Source organism: Pungitius pungitius, chromosome 11, assembly GCF_949316345.1.
Source record: "Pungitius pungitius chromosome 11, fPunPun2.1, whole genome shotgun sequence".
In the NCBI taxonomy this organism is placed as follows: Eukaryota; Metazoa; Chordata; class Actinopteri; order Perciformes; family Gasterosteidae; genus Pungitius; species Pungitius pungitius.
This window is the reverse complement of record NC_084910.1, coordinates 9,548,374-9,573,764: the sequence shown is the minus strand read 5'-3', so window position 1 is coordinate 9,573,764 and position 25,391 is coordinate 9,548,374. Positions and strand designations below refer to the sequence as shown.

Genomic DNA, 25,391 nt, shown 5'->3' with positions numbered 1-25,391 from the left:
GTGTGGGAGTGTCTATTTGAAAACAGAAGGATTGGACGGTGAGATGGAAATTGACTTTTAAAGGCCAGAATCATCAGCATGTGGTGAAGTGATCCTTGACTCCCATGTATCATTCGGAACATTCGGTATAACCTGTTGCACATGTGTTTTGGATATTCTGTCTTGGGGAAGAGTAATTACTGCTTCTGTAACACCATGCTGCGTGACGGTACGTATCTTACACTATGTCTGTTTTTTTTCTTCCTGATCTTTAGTGCTGAAGGCTTACTGAGACATACATGTATAACATTGCTGGCACAGTAAAGTTGTATTTTCAAGCTGACAGCTGGTTGTCATGGTAACTCTTCAGTCTGCAGGTGAATGTCCTGCTGTCCGACTCTCAGCTTTCAAAAACTCTAATTATACACACAGCAGCTGGTGCCGCCCGCCACGTGCTTGTCTGTGTGTGTGTGTGTTTGTTGTTCTTGTGTGTTATTATTATGTATTGGATTTTCCTCTGAACCAGAATGTGTGTGTGTGTGTGTGTGTGTGTGTGTGTGTGTGCGTGTGTGTGTGTGTGTGTGAGAGTGCTTTTTCCTGTAAGCATGTTCCTGAGGGTGTGTACGTGTTTATGTGCACAAACCCACAGGTGCTTTACCAACTTCCATGTATAGTGTGACATTCAAAGAGTACAGTATGATGTGTTATGGCCAGGCTAGAAAAAGATTTTTAAGTACAGTAGATATGTTGCTGGGGAGTGAAGCCTTAACACTTTGACACAATTACTTTTTAAATTAAAAGTAAGGTGAAAATCAACCTTTTGTGTTTTAATTTGTTTTAGTTTTAGGTTAGCCTAAAACATACAGATACATACATAAATATAAGTAAATGTAAAGTCTGTTTTCCTATCTTGGTTATCTGCTTGTAACCCTTGAAAGTAATTTTACTTCCTCTTGGGGTTCCGGCTCGTAAGGAACCACTGCTTTAAATAATACAAGTCATGCATCTATTGGCACTGTACTGCATTACATTTTATCTGAATATCCTGTATCATATTATAAAACATGCAACATAACATCCCTCCAAATTAACTGCAACCTGCACTCATTGTAAACTGGAAAGCTGTATAGGTAACACTGGCATACAATAATCATTTGTTTAGTAATCTAGTTCTACAAAAAATAAAGTGTGGCTCAAAACAGGAAGCCCCTGAAATATGATCAAACAAGCAGGGTGGTGCTGGTTTTCTACCCCACAGTCTGCCGTGCTGCCTATTTAAGCACTCCATATGTGTGAAACATGAAATGGCAGCTTACAGTATGAATATTAAACGGTTAGTAGAAACCCTTTTTCATATCCAGTTTCTTCTAAGTTGCTCCGGGGATTACATAGTATTTCACACTGCTGCATGAGTAGTGCGCCTGAGGGACATAATTACAAACTAGTCCGGGGGAGGGGTTGCACTGCGTGATTGTGTCCTTTAACATGGTTTAACCATCCATCAGTCATTGATTCAGGAGTGAATTATATAGAAATACCTATACAAGTCAGAAGTCACTACATGGTTTTTATAAACAAAGATTGACCATAAACTGAAGTTTAAAGATGGATGGATAATAAGACGTATAACAAATAAGGGATCATCAACTCTAAATACTTGCTATGTGTGTTGGAGTGTAACAGTGTCCTTTATTATAGAGACCTTTGCAACTCTATACAACTCTATAGAAAAATGTTATACTTTCCACAGCACCAAATTTGCCTGACTTGTTTAGCTACTAACTGTCCAGTGAAATTAAAACAAAAAATGATGATGATGAACTGAAGGATGAAATGTTCCCTTAGTGAGTAATTATTATTCTCCTACTAATTTCATATAAATAAACTTTTTAAAGGCTCAGTGGGTCTTGGGGTCAGTAGATGAATGAATCATCACAAATCTGAAAACAGGCCAGTTTTTCTTAGCTCAGGCACAGTTGACAGACTACGCGGTTCTCACAGAACAGCAAAGTTGCAGACATATGATGGATTTAAATACAGTAACATGGTGCATTGCTATATATTTAATAATCTCAAGAATATAAATCAGTTAAACTAGCACAATTTTCAACATCTACATCAGTAAAAGCAACACAAATGGGCATCTACTGTCATAATCTGGCTGTATAGCCTAAACTGCAAACTATATTATCAACCAGTAAATTATGCGGCATTATGACATTCACATTGAGAAGATACAGCACTTGTAATACAGTGTTAGATAAGATGGACAGATCTCTCTTGATAAGCTTATCATGAACATACCAGCTCTCCATCTGCCTCTTCCTATAGCTAGCTGCTCTACTGATAAGGTAAACACTGGCTATGCACTGGCCAAGATTACTTGATATTATTACCGTCACATTAAGCTATGTAGCCAGACCGAGACATAAATTATACATCAAGCCAGTTGAAATCTGTCTCAGATAAAATATTTACCTTGACAGACAATCCGTTGAACTTGAAGATCTGAAGACTGAACTCATAAACAGTTTTTTGATTTGTGGAAAAAAGTATTTTGAGTATTTTGTTACAAATTACGTTTTTACTGGCCCTATCAAATAAAAATGACAAAAGTAATTAAAATACGTGATTCAAATATATATAATATAAATTCAGCCCATCTCTGAGTGTAGTCATACACTGTTGTTTTTACACTATTGACAATTTTCCATCAGCAAACCTCTTAAACTTTTGCAGCTGTGTTGTTTTTATTTTATTTGAGCAATTTCACAATATTTCATCTTTTAAAATAAAAGTATTACTTAAATACACAGACACACACACACACACTTGAAGGTTTGATATGACAGAACAAGGTAATAAATTATCCATACTTTTCATATTTTTCTGCTGTAGTCCAAATCTGGTAGGTGATTGTTAGCATAATAATTCATAACAACCATCGTGGTCACCATTAGGAACTTTTGATCATTAAAACAAGACTGGAAGACTTCCGTAACATTTCATGGAAGCCGAGGTAAAAGGAAGACCATTGCTTTCATGACGCCAAAGCCGGCACCCCAAATGTTCTTTGGGCTCTTCTGTCGAAAGCACAAGACAGCCAGCTGAGCGTTGACTTACAGGGTGTCAGCTCACATTTCCAGAAAACATTGCAGCGACCCTGTTTAGGCCAGTGCAATGCTGTTGGTAGTATCAAAACAGATGGTCCCACTGGAGCTGACTCCTCCCCAAGAGGATCAGATAGATGAAGCCTTAAAAGTGAGAGTATGTGCACTTACAACAACTGGACAGAGGGGAGATGTCTTTGCAGTATTTGGGCTTATATTTGATTCAAAAGCATTTAAAGCAAACTGACATCAAAGTGGTCCGGAGAAAGGTGTCCATTTACTACTTAACTTACATATAAACGCTGCGGAAAATAACTTTATTACGTAAAACATATAAGAATTTGATAAAGGCGCAATCCAACTTCAAGAATATAACGTGTTATTGAAGAATGAAATGTTCACGTATATTACATCGACACGATGATGTCATGTTTGTGTGCGTGTGTCACGGTTTGCGTTCTTGTCTTGTTTTATTTTGTAGTTCAATGTCTCTTGTGTCCCTGGGTAACTTCACTTCCTGCCTTGTCCTGTCTTCCCCTGTGATTGTCTGCCGTGCCTGATCGTTTCCACCTGTGTCCAATCACCTGCACCTCCCTTGTGTATTTAAGCACTGTGAGTCTCTTGTCTTGTGTGGCGTCATTACATGTCGACGTTCTGTGTCTTGTCAAAGTAAGTCTGTTTGTGTTTTCGAAGTCCAGGTCCCTGTTTTGTTTTCGCCTCCTTCCGGTCTTTTTTGATTTTGATTTTGAGTTTTTGACTATTAAAGTCCTTTTATTTTTTCATTTCTCCGCGTCTGAGTCCTCCCTCCTTGCCCTTGCACCTGCGTTCTGACAGCGTGTTACTAAGAGCCCCTTTCTAGCCCGTTTAAAAAAAAAAAAAAACGTATTAATACAGGCAGCCAGCCTCAATAACCCAGGTTGTATTTACAAGGTAAATTGTCTTTTTAATCTCAGAAGCATATTGCAATGTCTCACTGAAATGTTTTGTTGCATCCCATGCCCTTGTTCCTTTTGCTCTTGACTATGTTTACAATCAGGTGATCAGCCTGTGCTTTATAAGGTGTAAAATACACGTGTATGTCCAATGTGGGAAGAAGCCATATTCACCTCTATGTTTAGAGGGCAAACGAGTCAGCTCTCTTTTGACATCTTGTTCTTTGCTCTGAAGGTTCTAATCTGTCGCAGTCACTTTGTTTTTGAAAACCTGCTAATCATTACTTTTGGCTGTTTTATCAATGACAATACAGAAAGAAAATGTTGAAAGAAAAGGTGAGTAAGAAGTTAGAGAATGTATACGTACAGACAATCACTTACGCAATAAGCGATCTTGAACGCTCCAAATTGAACGTGAAATCATGGAAATTGTTGTTTCCAGGTTGTTGTTGTACTTACAGTGTGTTTCAAGTTGTTTTATCTATTGGAAGGAGTTCGAGGTCTGTGTGTGGGTCTCTTCAGAGTGATTGATAGTGAGTTGAGGCCCCGACTCGTTCTGCTTTAAGAAGTCTTGGCGTATGGCTTCCTTGTGACTCTGCATTCCAATATCCATACCATAAACCTTTCAACAAATTGGGGAAACAAAATGTTAAAATCCGCATGGATTTTTAGGATGCCTGCTTTAATGATGTCGGTTTAGAAATATATTTTCCTGCAATTTGTCCTTTTTATTCATTCTTTACACAAACCTACTGATTCACTGAGAAAACAGCAGTTGTAGTTTCACGCTGTAGTTTGGCTTTAGGAGCACAAATACACATGAGACTATTGTTAAGCTAAGGAGAAAGTCAATTCCATGAACGGGTACTCAAAGGTTTTACTTGTCCAATCTGTCTGGTAGGACAGTCTATTTTTAGTTGGTGCAGGGAGGGAGAGGGGGAAGGACGGAGGAAGGGAAAACAAGAGAAGGTCCGGGCAGACGTGTCATGGCAGGAACAATCCATTGGACCTCATCCTTCACAAGTTATTTTACTTGATGTTGTGCGAAACATGAACTGAAATCACTGCTCTGTGATTGTTACTGTGCACTGTACTGAATGTGAGCCCACGCACCTCTTTGACCTAGCCCTGTATGCGCCGGGCCTATAGGAAGGTATAGGAGAGGAGAGAGAGGGTGAAGACAGCACCTTGTCTTTACCCTGGAAGAGAGGAGGGGGGAACAAAGTCGAGTGGATGAAGAGCACGAGGAGGGGGGAGTTAGGCTCCTCCACTCTCCCTCTAAGAGCATTAACTGTAGAGTGTTCTGGTAGTGACAGGGCTGTCAGGGTCAGATGGCTGCTCAGCCTGATTAGATGAGCTCACAGCAGATTCTCAGTCCAGAAGAGTGCTGCAATGCTACAGCGAGGTAGAGCCACGAGCCGACACGTACAGTAGAGACATTGCAGTGGATACCGAGAGGCCGGGAGGCGCGGGGAGAACTCGATGATACAGTGAGGCATTGCAACAGGTTGTTGCACAAAGACTTCCTTTTCTGCCCGTTGACTGCCAGACATTTCAGCTTCCAGAGGCAGAACAGACTAAGACCGATCGACTTTTCTGTGACAAAGAGGCAGAAGAACCGATATTCAGCCAGGGGTTTGAGATGACATTGAATAGCAGGTAAGGACAATCACTATATAGATATGTTACTAGATACAGTGATCACATTTTTCACTGCCAGAGAAAGTGAGAAGACAGGGCTAAACTAGCATTGTGTACTGTTTCTTCCACAAAAACTGCTGGTATAGATACAGCTATAAATACAGCTGCCGGTCTTCTGTGTCTACACTGGGGTTTACTATAACAGGCATTCAGCTGGTTGTAGGTCAGCACTACCTCTGTTGAAGGATTACTGCATGCTTTTGCAGGTCTAACTGTGGTTTGTGGATGTTTCTGTTCGGCACTTGTCCACTGAGGTAGGAGGGAAGACTGTATGTTTACCGCTTAAGAAAAGAACCTAAATTTAGGCATTCAGCACATCCTCTTTTTTTTTTTTAGAGCGACTTGTCATTGGAGCTGCTGCAGAAAACCTCCACTGTAGCTGTTGACTAGACAGACACAGAGGTGAATGTGTAGACAGGATTGATCCTATTTGAGGCTACTACTAACCTGCATTGTTGTTGTCTTTACTTCTAACCTGTAAGATTACCGTGTTTCACATCGCACGGACTGTGGAAAGGTTTGGCAACCTAACAAGGCTCTAAAATAAAATTGAGATCCATTTTTAACTTCTTTGGGTCCAACTTGTGACACGGAAACATCCAGGCAGTCAGGCGACCACCTGGCAACGCACTTGTTTTTATAAACTAAACTGAGCTCTGAGGTAAAAGAGGAGCTCTGCCTCAGTTTTAATTGCTCCTTTATGCTTTAATATGATTTTTGTATGATAAGTCACTCAGCTTTAGATGTCAGATTAGTGCCTAAAATATCTACACTACTTGTGAAGAGTCAGTATTAAATATGTAGTGTGCTTAGATGTTTTGGAACTTTTTTTAAATTCCTTGTCTGTCTCTTAGTTTCAGTGAATTCAATGCTTTGTCTCGTCTGTGTCCGTGCAAGATTTTAGCTTTATTCTGTCTCAGTTTTATTTGGTTGTGCTTGTATTTTATGATACTTTTAAAACATTAATGGCATATTTATTAAAGTAGTTGTATCTACACTTCTAATGATATGGATGTAAAATGAATGACGTCCATCCTGATAAGTGGTAACAGGATAAATTTCCTAATTATAGATAGTCAACAACCTGGAAAAGACTGAACTCTCCTGGAAGTGTAAGTCGGCATGTGATTATAAAGGGTGTGTGCCTAATTGTGTGTGCGAGGTAAGTGTATTGTCCGAGCTGAGACGGAGAGTTGAGGATGGATTACCCAAAGTACCGCTGACCTTTCACTTGTTGTCGAAATATTTGGGAACATGAGTAAGTAGATAATTAGCATTTGTTTTTCATTTCCAGGGTTGAGAGAAAATCATTTCAATAGGTTTTATTGTTAAATTATTTCTTATCAAGTAGAGTATTCAAGAAACTGCATTTGTAATTCCAAGCAGTGTCCATACTACTTTGATTTGGTTGATATTTTGCAGGCTAATGTAATAAAATTAACCATATTTTGTGAGCGACATCATTTATTAGATTATTTTCTGGCTCATGATGCATTTGTAATCCGTTTCCCGGTTTTCTTGTCTATTTCATGCAAGTAGAACCACTTTTGTACATCATTCAGTTACTCCAAACAGTTTACTCATCAATGATCATCATTGTTCATGTTAAAGCAAGGCCGAATTAGAAAACTTGTAAATATCAGCATTCTTAAATTGATGCAAAGTGGTCTCTATATTTGGCTAATAGAATTAAGAATCAGTCAATTTAATTTCTTCCTGTTCAACTAATGCTATAAATGTGTTTATTGAGCTTTCAAATCTGTATATGTGTGTGGGATTATCTTTGCATCAGCCAAACAGCTACTTTCCATTTCTGAAAGTCCAATTTTGTTTGTTTGTTTCCTCATTTAGAACCGCTGGTTGATGGAGTTTGTGCGGCGGAGTGGTGACTACTGCCACGCCCAACACCTTTAGAGGCTACCTGGGATGAAGCTGCATCATGCAATCCTGCGGCCCTGAAACCTGAAAGACCATCAGCCCTTACCCCTGTGAACCAGCCAGTCCATGGGGTAACGCGTGGAGCCTCGACACTGGAAGCTCACTGGAGAGAGAAGGACAGAGAGAACTACTGAGGGACAAAGAGCGAAAGAGAGAAAGGCCGAAGCAGTGACAATCAGAGCGATAAAAAAAGAGAGACACTGTAGCATCCTGGACTGAGGAGGAACTGATGGAGTAGTAATTGTATCCAAGACAACCTCGGAATTGAGAAAAACTTAGGATAAAAGGATTTAAAAAAAAGTATCCCAACCAGAAGTTCACCAGGAGACACAAAGTCCAGAATCACCTGAAGACCTGATATTAGCTGGAGGTAAATGTGAGAGTTAACTGGTCACCTGAGCTTTACTGCATATGGTGATACACCCACTTTTTAACTCCTACATATTAGAGAGTTGTTCTGACTTGCTTGTGGGATTCAGTGTCAGTCAGTTCTTCAGTTTTTTTAAGTGTGAGCTAAACTCTAAGATTTTTTTTTTTTTACAAGAATGCTTTCATTATTTCATGTCTTTCTCTTGTAAAAAATTGCATTGAAAAAGCGTGCGCGCGCACACACACACAGGGTGGGTTCTCTTGTGTTCTTGGGTGTTACTTGAGCCGGGCGTCAAAGTCATCGCTTTCTTAGTTTATTTATTTGTTCATTGCATGAAAAGTGAATAGTAAAAAAGTAAAGTCTGTTCAGAAATGTCAGATTAAGAGGATTGACATTACAATTGTATCCCGAAATACCCTCACATCCCTTTTATAATAATCAAAATGCCAGTCCCAAAGAGACACTTATAATTTGGTCTCATTTTTGGTTTTTGTTTAAATTCATTAGAACAATGTAGTATTACTGTACAGTCCAAAACTAACAGAAAAATATAAGGATAAACATAAATTTCTCTTTGCAAACCTACACAGGGTTTTTGAATTATTCTGACTGATTAAAACAAGTTGAAATTAGGCAGATGTATGTTGAGAAAAATGTGAGGTCTAAACTAAATGTACGAAGAGGCCCCTTTCACAGCAGCCAGTTTTAAATGGGAAAGCAGGGTCAACAGGGGTAATTGATCAAATGGTTAATAGTCCGGCTATATTTAGCGAGTCTTTCCAGTGATCCAGCACAATACCAGTACCCTGGTCCACATTTATGGACCTATAGGATGTAATTAATGTTACTAAACTCCACCTGTTTTTAATCTGCAATCATATGTAACAATGGCTGCTGTTAAATGAGACAACATTACAGGTGTGCACAAAAGCCAATCCTATTCAGTCTCAAACCACCCACCCACCCATAAGTTTTTAGGTGAGTATAATCAAGCAAATGAGGGAAAACACCTGGGGTGGAGTATTGCATTCGTCTTTGAGCACTGTCCCTTTTCTAGATGTACTCGTTTTCACTCTACACACTTAATTAGACTAACATAAGTCCTGTAAATATGTAACCTTGTGAAAGGTCACAGGATTTTGTAACGGGTTTAGTTGCATATGAAACATTTTCAATAATGGAAATCAGCCATCAATAATTTCATTATTTACACCTGCTCAAGTTAAACTCTACCTTCTGGGGAAAACTTAACATGGTGTCATGTTTTTGTTTTGTTGAGCAAATATCTAAGGATCTTAAATATGTGTCTCAGATATCTGAAATGTTAAATTCTTGGAAATAAACTGTACATTTCTCCCCAACATTAAAAGGAGGTCAACCTGCGATATCAAAGGTCATGCAGGCCAACATGAACCGTCCAGCTCCGGTTGAACTGTGCCACAAGAACATGAGATTCCTCATCACACACAACCCCACAGACAGCACACTCAGCTCCTTCATAGAGGTAAAAGAACATGTCTGCGTGTTTACAAACTCCCATCAGTACACCGAAGAGCTTGAGAAAGATTACATACACATACCTCATGTGTATATACTGCATGTTTTCCTTTGAATAACATGCAAACTGAAACAAAGAGAACATTATTTAATTGATCTATGTATTTTATCAAAGTTGAGAAAATGATGTCCGGCCGCCTTTGACACTTTCAGGACCTGAAGCGCTTTGGAGCTACCACAGTTGTGCGCGTCTGTGATACCACCTATGACAAAACACCGCTGGAGAAAGACGGCATCACTGTGGTGGTGAGCGTGAGCTGGCCATAACACATCATACTGTACTCTTTGAATGTCACACTATACATGGAAGTTGGTAAAGCACCTGTGGGTTTGTGAACATAAACACGTACACACCCTCAGGAACATGCTTACAGGAAAAAGCACTCTCTCACACACACACACACACACACACACACACACACACACACATTCTAAGTGTGACATAACCAAAAGCACAATGTGCCATAAGTACTATAACAGTTTCCCTTTCTTTAAGGATTGGCCGTTTGATGATGGAGCCCCGCCCCCGGTGAAGCTGGTGGATGATTGGCTGAGTCTTCTGAAAAAGAAGTTCCAGGAGGAGCCAGGATGCTGCGTGGCAGTTCACTGCGTGGCTGGGCTCGGGAGGTGAGAGACCCTCCAAGAAAAGAAAAGCATTATTTGATTTTTTTTTTGGTTCGTATTTGAACAAAAAAACACTGCTCAATGGGGATTAAGTAGAGAAAGTTTCTGGTAAAACTAGGTCAGACCAGAGGGATTACAGTCACATTATGTTTTTTCCCCAATATATATATATAACAATACTGTACACAACAACACAATTGGATACTAAATTCAGAAGTCTTCAGCTTTAGATTTTGATCTTTCTAGCACGTGTTGGACACTTGCACACACACACAGATTGTAGTTTACAGTAGCGGACCGATCTATCATACGGCCTGACCAAAGCTTTTTAAAGATGCAAATAATTACAGCAGTTGCAATAGACATGGAGGTGAATCTGCATGAGTTTGTGTGTTTCTGCATGCATACAGGGCTCCAGTGCTGGTTGCCCTGGCTCTGATAGAGAGTGGGATGAAGTATGAAGATGCTATTCAACTCATCAGACAGTGAGTTCATCATGCAAAAAAGACAAATATTGAACAAATACACCGTATTAAACACAAAAATTGTTATATGGATTGTGATGTATATAGAGATTTTGGTAATAAGTTAAGTGCCTTACATTGATTATTAAAAACCACAACCACAAATGTATCAAGTTGAAATTGAAATTTTCTGTCAATTGTTGGTGATTTCAAAGAAGACTACAATGGCAAACAGGGACGCACACTGAAGAGATAATTTTATCCAGATCTGGATGATGAAATAAGAGGATATCAAGAAGGGTTATACCAATGACTTCCATCATACATTGTGTGTCTTTGTGTGTGTCTCAGGAAGCGCCGTGGAGCCATCAACAGTAAACAGCTAACCTACCTGGAGAAATATCGATCCAAGCACAGACTCCGGTTTAAAGACTCTCATGCACAAAAGAACAAATGTTGCACAATGTGAACGCACACATTCACAAACAAACAAACAGATATCTTGTGGTACTCGACAAATGCTCTCAGGAAACCATAGAAGCCTTGTGTCACCGTCAAAAATAATTATTTCGGTCTACAGGCTTGACTGGCCCCAGTTTTAAAAGAACCCATCTTTGTTCCCTTGTTTGTGATGATCTCGATATTCATTTATTGGAAGGTTTTCGTCACAATATATTCAAGATTTGAGAGGTATATTTTAGAAAAAAGTGATGGAAAAGATGGGAGGGGGAAACAAAATAAAATAAATATTACTTTTTGTAATTGACACAAAATACACAAAGATGTTTTGGGGATTGTTTTCATAAAACAAGTCCTTAGGGTCCTCCTCGAAACAGATTTGGTGTAGTTGATTTAATACTATGGCCTTCAAAACCTTAAATCAAACCGTATATTTTGAAAAAATACCATTGAATTTTAATATTTTGTACTGATATTCAATACATTTAAACTTCACCATGATCAAAGTATGAAAAAACATGCAGTATTTCCTTGTTTGTTTCTTTTTTAATTGTTTTATGTGTGAAAAACACTAACAAAGAGTTAAAATCCTAACACACAGAAAGACAGGATTAAAATCAGTTAAGTAGCTCAGTGTTTTTATTGAGAAAGAATGTAAATGATTTCTCTAAGATTCTGTATACTTTATTTTACATTATTCCTGTTGGTGTCTTTTCTCAGTGTGACTGCAGATATAAGAGCTCATTTCAATGCCAGAATTGTATGCCATTTGGATACAGACAAAATTAAAATCTAGTTTAAAAGTGCTAAATGAAGAAATTTGGTAGACATAAAGCCTCTATTTGGTTTTGCTACAGTTTCGGCATTAGTTCATTGTGCTTTTGTTATGTGTTTACATATCTGTGTGCATTATATTATGCTCTGTTTGCTGACACCTGCAAAAGGAAACATCTTTGTCAGAAGCAGCTGATTTGAAGTAAGGTTTAAAGTACATATGCGTTATTAAAAAATGAAATCTTAATAGTTCACCTGTAATGACCCATTACACATACGGGGGGATGGAAGCTAGTTGTAAATAATATTATAAATAATATTAAATAAGTTATCGATTTTATTCTCCTAAAAGTCAGGGTTAAACATTCTAATTTGTTAAATACAAAAAGTTTTAGAGGAATTGATATTATCGCAGTTATATATTCTTTTTTAATCTTTTATTGTCAGGGGGTAATTTTAAATGGATCCTCCATTAAAGATTCAGTCTCATTATTAATCCACAGATGATGTATGGGTAAAACCATATCACTAATAATGCTGGGCATCATTTAGACTAGGTTCCGGAATATTGCACATATTTTCTTGTACGGTGGTTTTTATTCAATTGTATTGATCCTGAATTAGGTGTGTAACCAATGGATTCAGTCTTTGCCTACGATGGAGCATACACCTTTTATGGATTAGTCAATTGATTGTGATAGTCTCCTCATCATCTGATATCATGAACCATCATTTCAACAATAATTTGTAAGAAAGAAACTTAACCAGGGGGTTAATAATTGAAGAAAAGAAGCAGAGAGGAAAGATAATGTTCCATCGTTACCTGAAAGTTTAACAGATTGGCTGCAGTTCACTTGTGTGCGTGTGTTCATTTTACAATGCGTGTGTGTTTGTAGCCTTGAGCCATTGTTAATCGTTGGGACTGGCCGGAGCTGAAACTTTTTATGTATAAAACAATTACTGTAAATGTCTGTATGTTTGTAAATGATTGCACTGTTTAATAAAGGGTTTGTTACTGTCCATATATTTCAGTAGGTATTTAATTCCCGTTTAATGAGGCCGATATGATCCCTGTTTTGCAGTATTATCGAGTTTAATTCTGCTAGAAATTATCATGACTATTCAGGAAAAGGCAAATACATTCCTACTTAATCAAATTATTTCAGTTCCATGTTGCTTGTGGCAGAAACACATTAACGTTAGATGTTGCATTAAAACACAAAAAATGCATTCCTAGTATTACATTCCCTGAATGTCTGTAACTCATTAAAGTGTATTTTTACTTGTGTGTCTCTGAGTGTGCAATCATTACCTGTCCATTGTGGTGATCTAACTATATGTTTACAAGTGGTTCAACTGACTTTGGTAACAACTAGAGATGAGCCGGATACGGATAAAGCACTTTTGCCGAGTACGAGTATTATACGAGTAATACGAGTCAATATCTGTGCTCGGATTGAATAAAAGTCCTCATTGGGTAGCTGTCTGTGTCTGCGTTCTGTGATTGGCTGGTAGTCACAGCGCCCCTCCCCTACATACATACTGTTTGTGTTGCTGTGTCCCGCTCGGCTCACACATACACATAACTCCTCTCTCCCTCCCTCAGGGTTCGCGGGTCTTTCCCGATAAATTTAAACGATTTCTTCGCCTTTATTTTTTTTACTTCGGTTTGTTGTTCTTAACTAGTAGAGTTCAGGTAAACGTGGGGCTTGTTAAGACATGGTGCTTAAGAATGCGACTCGCGTTGCGTCTCTGCCTGTCGAGTTTTTTTTTTCAGTCGGCTCTAACCAGTTTTTTTTTACTTCACGCACTGACCTCTCTCCCTCTCTCTTTCTCTGTCTCTCTCCCTCTCTCTCTCTGTCTCTCTCCCTCTCTCTCTCTCTCTCATCAGTTTTTTTTACCGTCTGCTGGCTCTCTTCACGCACTCAGTGTCTGACGTTGACTAGTTGTGTTGAATAACTAAATATTAATATTACAAATTAAGCCACACACACACTTCCCCTCTCTCTCATGATCATCAGTGATAAGAATTAAGAAGGAATTCTGTTTTAACCGCAGAAAGGCTTAACCCGACAATTTACGGGGTAAATCCTTCCTACTTTCGGGTTAGGCCCCGCCCATTTTCGGGTTAGGCCCCGCCCAGTCCGAGTACGGATACGGATACAGATAATTCATATGGTTCAACAGATACAGATACAGATAATGCTGTACTCGCTCATCTCTAGTAACAACCTAGAGGCTTTTTTGCATTTCTACACTAGCCAGGTTTTGAAAAGAATATAATAAGAAATCTTAATAGAAGGTATTCTATAAACTGCAAAAGTATGTCATATCTATTATTTGTCTTTTGATAAAAATCAATTAGCTTAACTTTCTTTCTTTTATTGAATGATAACTTTGGCCAAAATGTGTTAACCAGTGTTACTAGCAGTTCATCAAGCGCCGTACAGTCCTCCTGCCGCAGGTGGTGCTGCAGTATCACGTAGTCCTGGCCACTTCCGCTGGTTGGAAGGACTCCTGTGGCAGATTCGACAGAAATTTCAATGTGCGTAATATAACATTAAGCTCTAAAATCTGAATTCAAATAATATGTTTGACTCTATGATGTCTCTGATCAATCGATTAATTCGCTTTTCCCTGTGGTTTTGACGCTAGAGAATGGAGGATCAAAAAGCGGGTGAGGATTTTGTCTTGTTTTAACTCGAATATGTCTGTTGGGTCTTCATGTCAGTCGGTGCCAAATAAAAATAAACGGGTGTTTTTAACTTTAACTATTTAACGTGTGCGGGTTTTCAGAGGTTTTTTTAAACTTTATTCTCACGGTGGCGATTATTTACAGGTTTTCTGTCTAAAATAGAGTCGTCTACAAAGGGGGTTTGTCGTGGTCGATAGCTAACGTATGCTCACAAAGTGTAATTTGACCGTTATGTGGACACTGATGGCATTCTCGTTGCAACGCGAGATCATCGACATCTTTTTAAAATAAACACATTAAAGTATAGCACATTACCAACGCTGACCTATATTTTAATTGGTTCTTTTGATGAAACATATTTTAGAAAACTGGCAAACAGGAGCTTCAACAACTTACATACTTTTATTTGAATGAGTAAATGGGGTATAATTGCTCGGCAACAATTTCATGTGTCGCTTCAAAGCATGCCGATCCAATCGCTCTCTCATAATTACTCTGCACGTTTCTCCCTGCCACCTTTCTTCTCCATGTCTCCCAGCTGGTGCCGTGTTCATGTGTCGGCTCTGCCACCTCTTCTCTCCAAGTCGCGCCCAGTTGCTGTCCCACTGCTCCGCAGTGCACAGCGAGCAGCAGCAGCCTCCGGATGAGATCATCGTCGCTCTGCGGCCCCTCGCAGCAGAGCCCGTGGACCCGTCTGCAGGTAACACTCTCGCGTCAATGCCAAAAATGATCAAGATATATGTACACAAAAAAACAGCCAACTTACATCAATACATTTGAGCAGTCTTGTACCATGCATTTAAATTCAGTGCTCTTGTAATATTGTTGGACTGGCATTTATGGAAGTCAATTTTAGGTAATTTGCAATCAGAAATATTCCATCCTCTCCTCTAAAAAGACATTAAAAGTCATGTTGATGAGAATAAATGACAAAACCACTTTTAAACAAAAATATCTATTGATTTATATGGTTATTTTGACAACAAAAGTTGAATTTGAAGTTCAAATGTAAACTTTAACACATATGCAGTAGTACTCAACTTCTACTTTGTTGGCCTTTAGCTTTTAAAAATAACAAATGTTTCAGTTTAGTACCGAAACGTTTCTTGCTGCAAATTCAAAATGATCACCAAGCTTTATTTTGTCAACATAAAGTTTCTCTTTAAATGGTCTGATATTTCTGAGAATCCATGATGCCAGGTACAAAATCAAGAAAAGCTAGTTCCTGGTGCATTAAAGCAGCCCCACATCATCAATGACCCACCATCACCCAAATTCAGAGGGTATTTCTCTCGTCATAAGCCTGGCCTTTTGCACGCCAGACATATGCTGGACACAGGCATGTTTGCAGCTGTTCCACATGTTTTTACTTTCCTATAATTATCCCAATGGTGTCACTTGGAATATCACATTTTTTGGAAATCTTTTTATACTGATGGCCCTTCAGATGTGATGAAATAATCTCTCTCAGCGAGAGAGGAAAATCGGGAGGATGAAGATCCTTTGTCTTTCTGATAATTTCAATCAACTTCAATACCTTCATGGGTGGGGTTTACTATATGCTGAAGCAAATGAATGATCAATATAGAGTTCCTAAATGCTTCATTATGTTTCATCTCCACTTTAGGCCATTGGTAGCAGAATCTTGCTCTTTGAAAAAATGTTTAACTGATAAATCTTTAAAATCTTTGAGTTGGTTGAATGTTTCTGCGATGAGATATATGACACAAGAGGTAAACTGTATAAGGCTAAGTGTAAGTAGGATAATCTTGTTTGTTTTGGTTTCCTAGTGGGGCTTTTCAAATTAAAATCTCCCGGTGTTATATTCTTATCTGTTCTCCTGGTTGGTTCACAGAGAGACCAGTGAAACGAAAACGAGGACGACCGAAAGGCTCGAAAAAGAAATTGCGCACTGATTTGATAAAGAGCCAGGCTGAATCTACCCAGTCTGATGTTCAAAGAGACAAAGAAAAGGAGAAGGGAGATGAACAATGTAGCTCAGCACAAACTGGTAATTTTGCCATTTATACATTTCCCAAATTTATTTTTTTAATGCAGAATAATATGTACACTCTGCACAAGAGAACCTGCTTGCTTAGTTCATATTTTTAGAGTTAGTGTATTCAAGTAGATAAACGACAAAAATGATGAAATGGATAAATATCACCTTGCTGCTTTATACGGTTCCATACTGCAACTGGTTGATAAGTTAACTTTTCCTAACATTAAATAAATGATTGTGTAAGCATTTAAAGAGTTTTTTCTTTGAAATTAAATTACCTTTTGTTTGTGATTTTGTAATTCTGCAACACAAACTGTGTTTCCCACTTTAACTATTCTGACTTTCTTCCCCTTGTTTTTTCCCCTCTGCTAGGTAAAAGCCATGACAGGATACAGGGGCTTGAATGTAGAGACTGCCATCGCTCGTTCAGCAATAGACGACAGATACGGAAACACATATGCATAAGAGAAGAGGATGAGGAAGACGAAGAGGATAATGGTGAATAGTGTAGCAAATTAGCAATAGCAAAGTGTTCCAAAGATGGAGTTGGATTTGTTTGGAAGGAACCTTTTTGATATGAACAATGATTAAATACCTCTGTGTTAAACTACATATGTCGGAAAAGAGAACAGAAGAATATAATTTCCCAAACATTTGTTGTACTTGCCAATGCAGAAGATTCTGGTTAATAGATAAAATAATTATTTACAGGAAGCCCCTGTGGTGGAGCAGGAATGGATGGTTGTGGGAGTCTGGACCCTAAGGGAGCGGATCCACTCCAAAGCCCAGTAAAACCAGGACCCGTGAGAAAAAAAGGTTCAATTAAGTTGGTTTCTTAAAAAAAGAATTATTATCAGGAGGGACACTTAATTGTCTCTGTCTGACCCTTTGTTTTTCTCTGCTTGTAGGCTTTGGCAGCTTCAAACCCGTGAGAACCAGTCGACGCCGCACCTCTAAAGAAGGAGGTCCGACAACGGTAAACAAAATGTCGGTCTTCAGTGTTGTTCTCACAGAAGATGAAACACTTCCAGGTTTGTCTTGTTGACCTTTATGGTAGTTTTTATGCTAAAGCGAGCTTTACGTTTTTATAAGAAATAAATCTTATAAAAGATAAGAAATCTTTAATTCAACAGGTGTTTCTAAAATGGTACCAGTTGATGAAAGTTCAGAAGAGACCATCCAACCTCAGGTAAGGAATACACCGAAAGATTCACCTAAATAATGACATGTATTACTCACTTACCACTCACAGTCAGTTTGGTTTTAGGCTGAGATTCATGCCTCTATCTCACCTTTGAGCGGTTTCCACCAAATAGATTTTGATTTGAATTGATCCATTAACATCAATATTACATCATAAATTTGCTTTTTCGCCAGTCTGCAGTTTTGCAGAGTCAGTCACAAGACCTTGCAAGTGAAGCCACAATCTGCGAGGGTAACCCTGAAACAGATCAGGAGCCAAGGTAACACAATGGAAAATGTCGATCTTAATGTTTCCAAAATAATACATAATCAATGGTCATGAGATCTGTGTTGCTGCCTTTCTTGGCCATGTCTACCTTAAAAGAGATTTTTTGTCTCAATGGGACTTTCATGGTTAAATAAAGGTTTACATTAAAAAGAAATCCCCTGCAAGTTTTTCCTTGTAGTAGTCTGATGTAGTAGTGTGATAGACTAATGTTATCTCCTGTCAGCAGTGTGATCCCTTTGTCCACAACAATACCAAGAACAACAACAACAGCAGCAGCAGCCAACAGAGGCTTCCAGGAATATTCTATCAAGCAAGATGCTACAAAGTACCGTAGGAGTATTTTGTGTTGAATGTAACATTGTTTGGGTTTTGATTGTAGATTTGTGGGTTAAGTGTAGCTGGATGCTAAATCCAGTAAACAAATCCAGTTCTGATCTAAAAATCTATCACAAAAGAGTGATTGAACTTTTTTGCCCAAGTTCTAAATTATTTGGTCTGTTAACATATTTTTAATGTTTTCTCTGTGCACCGTGAATATGTTTCTCTATTTGATAAGCGATATCAACAATATCCAATGCGACAGCAGCAACTACAATGATATTGGTCAACTGGTAAATGTCATATTGTTATTCTCTGTCTCCCAGTTTACTTCAGAGCCAGTTGAAGATTTTTTCCTGTGAGTTCTGTAACAAGATCTTTAAATTCAGACACTCACTGATGGCCCACCTCAGGACACACACCCAGGAGAAACCTTTTCAGTGTCCACACTGTGACTACGCATCAGCCATTAAAGGTAAATCTAAGCTCACTGGAGAAACTGTTCCAAATGAAACTGTCCAACTTAAATTACAGCTTGATTATGAGTTAAAGCAAAAAAAGATTGTATCGTAACAATTATTTTAATGGCATATATTGTTGTTGTCTTAAAGTACTGGCAGGATAAGGTTATGCAAATATTTGTTGGAAGAATGGAAAAAGTACCACTAGAATCCAGTCGAAAGCAGAGCTTCTTTTATTTTAAACAATTAACACCAATTTATTGGAAGGATAAGTATTTGTAGAACATATAGCAGAGATTGGTAACTGCTGCTGAAAATAAATGTAGGCGACTTACCTTCTGCACCTTCTTCAAAGCCAACCTCAGTGTCCACCTGAGGAAGCACACAGGAGAGAAGTTCAGCTGTCAGCACTGTCCTTTCAACTGCCTCAGCCCAGGACACCTCAAGGTGCTTTTATTACTGATTGAAAAACAAAATTACACTGTGATATACTTGTTATAATTTGTAATATGTAATAACATGTTGGATTTATGACAATGTGATTCAACATCTATATGGATCAATTCAGCAGTAAATCTGTGTTTCATGCAGGTGCACATAGAGCGAGTCCATCTGAAGGTGAAGCAGCACTGCAGCTTCTGTGAGAAAAAATACTCTGATGTAAAGAACTTGCTGAAACACATTGAGAAGAGACATAACATGAAAGACCCTGCTATACACCAGAGCTACCAACAACTAAGGTTTGATCTAAATCATCTACATGATTTGACATGATTCCCTATCTACTACCAGGCACACTTCTAATGTCTTCATTTTGTTCAGGTTGAAGACTCGTCAGGGCCTCAGGCAGCTCCTCTACCACTGTCCCACCTGTAACCGGCGCTTTAAGAACCTGCTGGAGAGGGAGCGTCACCTGTTGGTCCACGGCCCCCGGCCTCCCTTCGCCTGCCTCATCTGTGATCATGCTTCAACGAAGATGGCCACCCTCGCTGCTCACGTCAGGAAGCACCTCTTCCTTTACATGTGCTGTGTGTGTGACGGCAAGTTTGTCAGCTCCCAGAGACTGAGGAGTCATTTGAAAGAGTCTCACCAAGCGTTCGACCAGGAGCAGGCCTTCACAGACTGCATCAACATCAGCTACTACCTGGTGCAGCCAGGAGGAGGAATGTGGGGGGAAGATGAGAGGGAAGAAACAGGGAAAGGGATGAAGGGAGGATGGCCAAGGATAGAGCAGGAGGGTGAAGATGAGAGGATGACGGAGGAGGCCACACAGAATGGTGTCGGAGTGGACGAGTGTTGCGATGGGAAAGTGGAGAGGCTGAAGGTGGCAGCAGGCAAAGGCCTGGAGCAAGATGAGGAAGAAGCTGAATCTCCGGTTGAAAGAGCAGAAAAAGTGCCGGGGAAAGAAGGAGAAATGGAAAACGGAAGTGAACAGCAAGGTTCCCAAGATGGGCTCCATCAAGCTGTTTCTACAGGAAGCACAACTCCCTCTGACCAAAAGGATGAAGAAACTGCTGCCGAAAAGTCCCAGGACAACACGGCCGACACGGGCACCCCTTCAACTGCAGATGATACACATGCAGCAGAGAGCCGTCACACACCTCTGTTAGAGAATAGCAATCAGGAAAACACAAACCCATCTGATGAGAACACACCAACCCCTTCAGGGGAAAATGGTCAAACACTTTCAGAAGGTGTAAGTTATTAGCTGGGACTGAATAGCGGTTATTTGCATAAAGTATTTATTTAAGTAATATATTTCTGGAGGTCTGACATGTTCTCTTTTTTTCTCGCCGGTAGGTGACGGATGCTTTCCAACAGAGTGCGTTCCAGAAGGTGATCTCATCACTTCAGAAGACTCCGCTCAATATGGAGTCTTTCCAGCGACTCAGGAAAATTTATGGGGAACTGGAATGTCAATACTGTGGTGAGGAAGATGATGCAACTCACTTCGAAAGGCTAATCTGGTTTTGTCCAGTTATTCTATTCATTCATTTCATTTTTATTTAACATTATTGTTACTGATTACTTTCCGGCTTGAGTGTTCAATAGTGTCCTTTTTTTTGCACAGGTAAACTGTTCTGGTACAAAGTCCACTATAATGCCCATGTACGCACGCACACCAAGGAGCACTCGCATTACTGTTCAAAGTGTAGCTACTCGTCCATCACCAAGAGCTCTTTGAAGCGCCACCTGATCCAGAAGCACAGCGGTTTGCTGCTGCCTTGTTCACATCCCGCCTGTCAATACACCACACCTGACAAGTACAAACTTCAGGACCACCTGAAGACACATCAGGAGCAGGTAACCAGCCTTCACCTGGATTTAAAGCTTCACACTTTTCATTTTTGTGTTTAAATCAATATTTGAGTTGATCAGCAGTTCTGTGTAATGTATTTGCAGAATGGAACACTCAAAGCAGCTTTTTGAATTGGTATAATTATTGGAATAATTTAGTTAATGAAAACTACCCTTCATTGTGAAACCCTGATTGAGATATCTTTCCCTTTGGACCCATCTATCCTTTGAGGTGTTCCAAAATTAACTATTGATTTATTTTGGTGAGATTTGTCCTAATGTCTTTATCCCATTGCTGAATACAGGGGCAGTCTGTGACTTGTCCTGTCTGCCAGAAGAGTTATTCCCAGCGAAGACTTAAGCAGCACATCAAAGCATCCCACCCTGGTAATAAATATACATATACTGTGCGTCACTTTTATCTTAATCTATTAACGTTTTATCTTTGTTATAGAAAAGGGTTATCCACCACATTTTGTGCGTTTGTGTTTGCATGCGTGTGTGTGGACAGAAACGCTGCCGATGCAGGGAAAGGGACTGATGGTTCAGCGGGCAGAGAAGTGCCCCTACTGTGACTCCTACTTCTTAAAGAACAGCAGTGACTTTCAGCGGCACATCTGGTTCCATCAAGGTGTGATGTTCCTCCTCTTTTAACACAAAGACACACACACGCACCCAACACATGAGCGTAGAATCACATATGGGTCCGAGCATGACCATGCACGGTACTTTGCTCATTACAAAGTGATCTGAGGTTCCATCTGTCTCTTTCTCCTGGCTCCCTTCCAGGAAGATGGACTGACTCAAAACACACTGCAGACATTGTGAAAGGAAATTGGCCTTTTGGTCAACTCGAATGTTAAATTATGATATTATGGCGATTATTATATTATATATATATTAACTGGCATAACGTACAAATTATGACACCTAGTTATGTTAGCTGTGATGTGTTTTCTTTTATTTGTATATAACTTTTTTTTTCGGCCCCCTTTTTAAACACTTCTTTAGCCTGATGAGCTGTTTACCTTGAAGTTAAATCTGTCCAGAAGCTGAGAAAGCTGGCAGGCATTTTTCCAGCACAGGTGTTGATGAAGGTTTAAGTGAGCAAAGCAACTTAAAAAAAAAAACAGCTCATTAAATTTTTCAGCAAGTTTATCTGGCTTTGTTTTCTTAACAGTTTCTGACTCTGTCCTTGTCACTTAGCTACACTTCATAGCTCACTGCTGGCTGTGCTCATACAACACTAGATTTTGAAGGCACAAAAATAACTTTTCTATAGTTCATTTTTGTTGTTGTTTATGTTATGTAATATTAATGACCTCCAGAGAACGTCATTGCAATTAAACTAAACTTTATTATCAAGAGGTGTATCTGATGTTAGCCAATCACTTTCAATCAATATTGTACATGTCCAACACATCCCCCAAACACCATTGTATTTCTTCACACTCTTGTATACTCTTCTGCAGCTTTTGGTTTCTGCCTCATGTAATTAACCTTTGGTGCACACTTGTGTGTGTCTGTGTGTGTGTAGGTGTGAAGCCCTTCGTCTGCCACATGTGTGACTATGCAGGCCGCAGTCGGAGTAACCTGAAGACTCACATGAACCGACACAACACAGAGAGACATCACCTCTGTGACCTGTGCGGTAAAAAGTTCAAATCTAAAAACACGCTCAAAAGCCACAGGCTAAGCCACTCTGATGAAGGTACGTATTATACGTAATAACATTTGTTATTATCCACGTTACATTTGATGGATTCTGCTTGACTTGAAGGATTTAAGGAAGTACAAAGCGACGATGAATATAAAGACAACTCAATGTTTCTTTTAGGGAAGCGGTTTAAATGCTCAGAGTGTGACTTCACCTCAGTCTTCAAACCTTCGTTGCTCAGACACATGGAGCAACACGCTCAGTACAAGGTCGGAATCAACGCACAGCCACCAACCCAGTTTCACTCAGGGTGTCACATCATTGTTTTGACAACAAGATCCATTCATACATGAAATGTAGTCTGGTCATACGGATTCTTCTATTTATTGCAGTTATCTTTTTGTCTATGAATTTAGCCGTTCCGCTGTGCTCACTGCCACTACTCTTGTAACATCGCTCGTCCCTTAAAACGGCACTACAACATGAAACACCCAACCCAGAAATATCAGAATGTCGGACCTGGACTGCCCAACCCTGATGCTCTGAAACAGCAAGGTCTGATATTTGCTCTCATTCTGCTATATTGAAATGTAGTTAGCATTGTGGTGAAAACTCAAGAATCTAGAGAAATGGATTAATTTTGGATTAATTTATGTCCTGTGGCAACACATAATATCGACGTAACATAGCTTGTGTGTGTGTGTGTCTGTCTTTAGGTGGTATGAAGTGTCCTGAATGTGAGTTTGTTTATGGCACCAAATGGGAGCTGAACCGCCATCTGAAGCGCAAGCACAGCCTAAAAGTGGTGGAAGGTTCCTGGGAGGTAAAGAGCTTACACATGATCAGACTACATATGGTAAAAATAGCCTTTGGGTTATTTTTAGCCACGGTAGAGATGTTGCTCTGGGCCAGGCAATGTTGAACTGTGAGTCTGTGGGTTGGTTTGCCACTAAAAGAAACTGTAATATGTAAATAGCTATTGGATAGATTGATATGACATTTTATGCACACATTCAGGGTCCCTAGAGGATCAAGTGTAAGGACCTTGGTGGTCACCTGACTTTTCCATTTGGCACTATCACAGGATCAACTTATTCACTCTTTCCATTATAGGGTTAGAGCATTCAGATTTCAACATCTAGTCGATGTGTTGTCATAAGATGTGGTACAGAGTACACCCAGTGGATTCATGCTCTCTAAAGGGCAGATTCTCACTTCAGTGACACCCTGACTTTACCTCTAGCACCATCATCAGGTCAAACATGTACTTAGTGTATTATTCTGCTTTACAACCAAACTTTAGGCAAAAGTTTCAGCCTCAGCTGTACTTTGTTTTTAGTGCTAATCAGCTCATTTGAGTGGGTTAAACTAAGATAGTAAGTCAACAGGATATAATTATTCATGCCAGGATTAAGCATAATTAATTACTGATTAATAATCATCATTTTTATTAAGAACCTTAAAAACTATTGCCCTAAAATCAGAGATATGAACCCTGACGGAAAAGAAACTGCCATCTGGACAATCTTAGTATGAAATGTAAGTGTTTTTTTTATTGATCAAAGATGTACTATTGTCAGGATAATACATAATCTTTATGAATATACAGGTTGGGGAGACAGTAGAGGCGCAGTTTGTGGCTTTGGAGGACGAAGAGCAGCTGACAGAAGTAACTGTAGCATCCCTGCAGGACAACGGTAACCCCAACAGCACTAGTGCTAAACATACAGTAGACACGAAAGAACCATCAGACCAAAGATGTTTTCCTTTGCAGATGATTAAAGTGCTTGCACACAGTATCTTCTGTTTAACACATTACAATAAATGTGTCTATTGTGTTTAGTCGATATCCAGCAGACCACTGAATGCAATTCAGAGACTCTCAACGCCGTCACTTCAATGGTCGCCATGGCTCCGGGGACGGTTACCGTTGTACAGCAGGTAAACAACATCACCTCGCATATTTGGGAAATCATAAGTGGTTACAACAAAATATTGATGTTGTCTTGTGGCTGAAAATGTAGGTGGCTGGCGAGCAGGAGGACGATGAGTGCACAAACCAGCTGATGGTGGTGAATGCAGACGGGGATCTAAGTGGTGACCAAGTGATGGTTGTGGAGGACGCAGAGAGCCTGGAGGCTCTGTCAGTTCTCGCTCAGGGAGACAACACTCACCACTATATCGTCTACGTCCAGGAACACACTGTAGAAATCAACTAGTAATTCTTGCCTTTTAACATCTGCTGATTCATCATGTCGACAGAGTTTACAAGAGTGTAGTAATATAAAATGTACCAATGGACAATGTATTCAGGATTTAATGAGAAATTCCTTAATAAGATTTATTTTTCAGTCACTAAATAATTTGTATGATTATATGCAATATTTTGTACTTGCAAGATTATATTTGAATAAACGCTTGTCCTGAACTGCTCGATGCACTGGAGTGGCTCAATTTTCTGAAAGAAAAAACTTTTGATTACTGTCTGAATACAATGCAATCTTGATTAGTCTAAACCAAAAAAATGCTTATAATTATGTGATTTTCACATCGTTGTTTTTTTTAATACATTCAAAAGGAT

At 39.3% G+C, this 25,391-nt stretch overlaps 2 protein-coding genes across 14 annotated transcripts; both read left to right on the top strand.

The window, feature by feature from the left end:
- Positions 1–12,928, top strand: LOC119197921 (protein tyrosine phosphatase type IVA 3-like). 10 transcript variants are annotated; one of them, XM_062565338.1, is made up of 10 exons: positions 3,773–4,019; positions 5,580–5,680; positions 6,059–6,124; positions 6,795–6,834; positions 7,574–8,030; positions 9,401–9,534; positions 9,741–9,833; positions 10,084–10,214; positions 10,622–10,696; positions 11,027–12,928. In XM_062565338.1, exons 6-10 carry the CDS (start codon positions 9,427–9,429, stop codon positions 11,142–11,144), a joined length of 525 nt encoding a protein of 174 aa, XP_062421322.1. In that variant the 5' UTR covers positions 3,773–4,019; positions 5,580–5,680; positions 6,059–6,124; positions 6,795–6,834; positions 7,574–8,030; positions 9,401–9,426; the 3' UTR covers positions 11,145–12,928. The 10 variants fall into 10 exon arrangements, with proteins under 10 accessions (XP_062421324.1, XP_037310528.1, XP_037310527.1 ...); XM_062565340.1 differs by lacking the exons at positions 3,773–4,019; positions 5,580–5,680 and adding an exon at positions 1–208; XM_062565339.1 differs by lacking the exons at positions 3,773–4,019; positions 5,580–5,680 and adding an exon at positions 5,714–5,976.
- Positions 12,929–14,359: 1,431 nt separating this feature from the next.
- Positions 14,360–25,247, top strand: LOC119197644 (zinc finger protein ZFAT-like). Of its 4 annotated transcripts, XM_037454136.2 has the most exons (25): positions 14,360–14,453; positions 14,564–14,585; positions 15,142–15,303; positions 16,459–16,614; positions 16,978–17,103; positions 17,317–17,421; positions 17,514–17,636; positions 17,739–17,794; positions 17,983–18,068; positions 18,300–18,401; positions 18,721–18,869; positions 19,211–19,302; positions 19,447–19,595; positions 19,678–20,551; positions 20,656–20,782; positions 20,927–21,159; positions 21,459–21,540; positions 21,665–21,784; positions 22,691–22,864; positions 22,991–23,079; positions 23,227–23,365; positions 23,527–23,633; positions 24,420–24,507; positions 24,654–24,751; positions 24,835–25,247. In XM_037454136.2, exons 2-25 carry the CDS (start codon positions 14,567–14,569, stop codon positions 25,027–25,029), a joined length of 3,651 nt encoding a protein of 1,216 aa, XP_037310033.1. In that variant the 5' UTR covers positions 14,360–14,453; positions 14,564–14,566; the 3' UTR covers positions 25,030–25,247. The 4 variants fall into 4 exon arrangements, with proteins under 4 accessions (XP_037310033.1, XP_037310032.1, XP_037310031.1 ...); XM_037454135.2 differs by lacking the exons at positions 14,360–14,453; positions 14,564–14,585 and having other exon boundaries at positions 14,863–15,303; positions 18,303–18,401; XM_037454134.2 differs by lacking the exons at positions 14,360–14,453; positions 14,564–14,585 and having other exon boundaries at positions 14,863–15,303.
- Positions 25,248–25,391: the final 144 nt, after the last annotated feature.

Excerpts from the sequence above, each read along its gene's own strand:
- LOC119197921 (XM_037454631.2), top strand. The coding sequence starts at position 9,427 with ATGCAGGCCAACATGAACCGTCCAGCTCCGGTTGAACTGTGCCACAAG. Across the intron at positions 9,535-9,740 it reads CACTCAGCTCCTTCATAGAG|GACCTGAAGCGCTTTGGAGC; the intron begins GTAAAAGAACAT and ends TGACACTTTCAG. Across the intron at positions 10,215-10,621 it reads TGCGTGGCTGGGCTCGGGAG|GGCTCCAGTGCTGGTTGCCC; the intron begins GTGAGAGACCCT and ends GCATGCATACAG.
- LOC119197644 (XM_037454134.2), top strand. The coding sequence starts at position 15,051 with ATGTGTCGCTTCAAAGCATGCCGATCCAATCGCTCTCTCATAATTACT. Across the intron at positions 18,402-18,720 it reads ATCAAGCAAGATGCTACAAA|TTTACTTCAGAGCCAGTTGA; the intron begins GTACCGTAGGAG and ends TCTGTCTCCCAG. Across the intron at positions 21,785-22,690 it reads GCACATCTGGTTCCATCAAG|GTGTGAAGCCCTTCGTCTGC; the intron begins GTGTGATGTTCC and ends GTGTGTGTGTAG.